Genomic DNA, 2,558 nt, shown 5'->3' on the forward strand with positions numbered 1-2,558 from the left:
GCGCCCCCCCCCCCCCAGCTAGCCACGTCTCGGAACTTGTTTTACGCTACATCTCTAGTGGTGACAGATGGTGCTGAGTTTCTGCTCACGGTAGTGACACAGCCCCTCTTGAAATGAATCGAGATGAAAACGGTGAGGCACAGGCGTGCACACACTGGAGCCCGCGTGACCGGTGTCTGTGCAGCGCTCCAGGGCGCTCTTCTGCACTAGGGACCAGGCTCACTCGCTCCCATGGGAGGCCCCCAAACCCTGCAGCTTACACAGGCCTTAAACAGGCGAGAGACGCAGTGGTGGGGGCCTCGCCCCCTTTCAGCGCACACGCCCTCCCCTGGGCTGGCCCCTCCTGACAGCGAGCACGTGTGGGAGCTCGAGAAGTAGCCGTGGGTGCCTGGCGACGGAGTGGGCACATGCCGGGCAGACGCGGCCCCGCCCGGGGGCTTCCACACAGACACGCAGAGGGAGCAGAGGGGAGGCCCAGGAGCCAGCGCTCACTCTGGAAGCCTGACCCGTCTGTAGAGAGCGTGGAGCGCCCCGGCCGGGCCGGAGGACACGGGGCTCTAGGAGACTGGGCCACGCGTGTTCCGCCCTCTCCGTTCATTCTTCAGCAGTTCCCTGAGAGCAGTCACCACGCTAGACACCCAGAACCGAGTCACCCCGGGGTCCTCCCACCACCCCACTCCTGTCATCAGTGAAGCCAGCCCCTGAGGCTCCTGGGATTGAATCCTCTCCCCCTGCTTCCCTTAACTGAAGGACAGTCACGTCGCCCCTCACTTCTGTCACCTAAGGAGACTCCGTGAATGAGCTACGCGTTAGAGAGCTGTCCCGGCCAGGGGGGACAGGACCGCGGCAGGGCACAGCGGCCATCTCAGTGCCATTGAGCCGAGCGCTGACCACAGCCGGTGCGGCCGGACACGGAGGTGCTCCACGATGGCCCCAGACACCCCCCACCCACAGCCTTCCTCTGTTGGTGACACGAGGCGTGGCCAGGGCCACAAGGGGACCGGTTGCCACCTGCACGTTTCCCGGCACCCTTGCAGGTCGTTCGGGGCATTTTGTTCTCGTCTAATCAGCGAGAAGTAAGAGGACATCCAGACGTAGCCAGATTACTGGATTATTGATGAAGCCGGCGGCGTACGGGGCGGGGACTCGCGACTCTCAAAACCCCGCAGCCCGGGTGAAAGGAGATGGAGACTCATAAAGGCGACAGCTACGTTAGGGTTGATGTGGCAGGAGCAGTAACGAGGCGAGGGAGGTGACGAGGGCAAGGAGCCACCTTGCACAGCCGTGTGTACAGAGCAGAACTCAGCGCTGTCGCCGGGGCGTCTTTAGGGCTACATAATGGAACCTTCATGGTCTTCATGGCCCAGGGCAAGGGGTTTGCGACTGATTATTATATCACTAAGAGCATCGTAAGGTAGGGACTTTGGGGTTACGGGTTACTTAGCGAAGACTTAGGGGTGTTAATCACTGTTTACTCCAGCCAGAAGGAGAAAGCGAGTTTCCAGCAGAGAGGAGTGAGTGGTGGCCTGCTCCCATCTCACTGGTCCGCGTGACCTTTTTCCACGCATTGAACAGACCCTGGTTCCCTACCTGTGCCCGACAGCCCCAGAGAGAGTGAAGGGATGAGACAGGGTGCTTCCCCGGCTTCCTGGCGTGCAGGCCCCCCCAGGCGAAGCACAGACACAAGTGGGGTGGTCGCTGCTCTTTGGGCTGCCTGGCTGTCGGAGCAGTCCCATGGACACAGTGACAGTGACATGTCGCTCATGCCATTTCCAGCCTCCTGACGAGTGCCACCGCCCACTGGCCCGTCCCCCACGTGTGTCCGAGGCTGTGGGGCAGAGACCCAGTGGCGGCCCCTCCCGGCCACAGCCACGCAGGGTGTGCGGGTGGGCTTCTCCCCAAGGGCACGTGCGAAGGGCTCCGAGCAGACCACGCCCTTCGGCCATTTGAAAAGGTGGCCCTCCTTTCCCTGAAAGACCTTTCCCGTGTGCTCTGTGCCTTCAGGTTTCTCGATAACCCGGAGCCCCTCGTGGGACTGTGTGGTCGCTGGATCAGACCCTCAGGTTCGTCCTCAAGGGAGAGGGAGTAGGCAGGGTTCCCGGGTGGCCTTGCTCCATCCTGGACTGGCCTCTCTTTACACCTCTTAGTGTATGTTCTGTGAGTTTTCCAAATTATACATGTAACATGTGGCCGTGACAGAAAAAGAGAAATCTTCAAAATAATTCCTAAGTGTCTCTGAACAGTAATAATGTACACAGAACCCCACATATGTCATTGTTCGTCTTGGTCTCCAGCTTGCTTTTCTTTCTCATCTAAGAAGAGTACTGGGGGGACTAGCAGGTGGCGTGGTGGTTAAGGTGCTGGACACTCCCACCTGGCCAACCACGGTTCCAGTCCCAGACCTGGTGGCTTGCTTTCTCACTTTCTCTCTTGCTCTCTCTCTGTATCTCTCTCTTTCTCTCTGGTCTAATTAAAATAAATGAATAAATAAAATTAAATAATTATTTTTTAAAAATAAGAAGAATATTGATTTCAAAAAGTTTATTGATAATAATAAT

At 58.1% G+C, this 2,558-nt stretch overlaps 1 protein-coding gene across 8 annotated transcripts in view; it reads left to right on the top strand.

Annotated features, from left to right (window-relative positions):
* VRK3 (VRK serine/threonine kinase 3) overlaps positions 1-2,558 on the top strand; it is a 43,974-nt gene that overhangs the window by 37,162 nt on the left and 4,254 nt on the right. For 6 of the 8 annotated variants that reach the window (XM_027776451.1, XM_006160118.3, XM_006160120.3 and 3 more), the window contains one exon: positions 2,005-2,063. The exons of the other annotated variants lie outside the window; for them this stretch is intronic. In XM_027776451.1, the coding sequence (XP_027632252.1) occupies positions 2,005-2,063 (59 nt within the window). The remainder of the gene's footprint in view (positions 1-2,004; positions 2,064-2,558) is intronic. 8 annotated transcript variants of the gene reach the window in all.

The sequence above is a fragment of the Tupaia chinensis genome, unplaced genomic scaffold (assembly GCF_000334495.1).
Source record: "Tupaia chinensis unplaced genomic scaffold, TupChi_1.0 Scaffold000673_1, whole genome shotgun sequence".
Taxonomy (NCBI): Eukaryota; Metazoa; Chordata; class Mammalia; order Scandentia; family Tupaiidae; genus Tupaia; species Tupaia belangeri.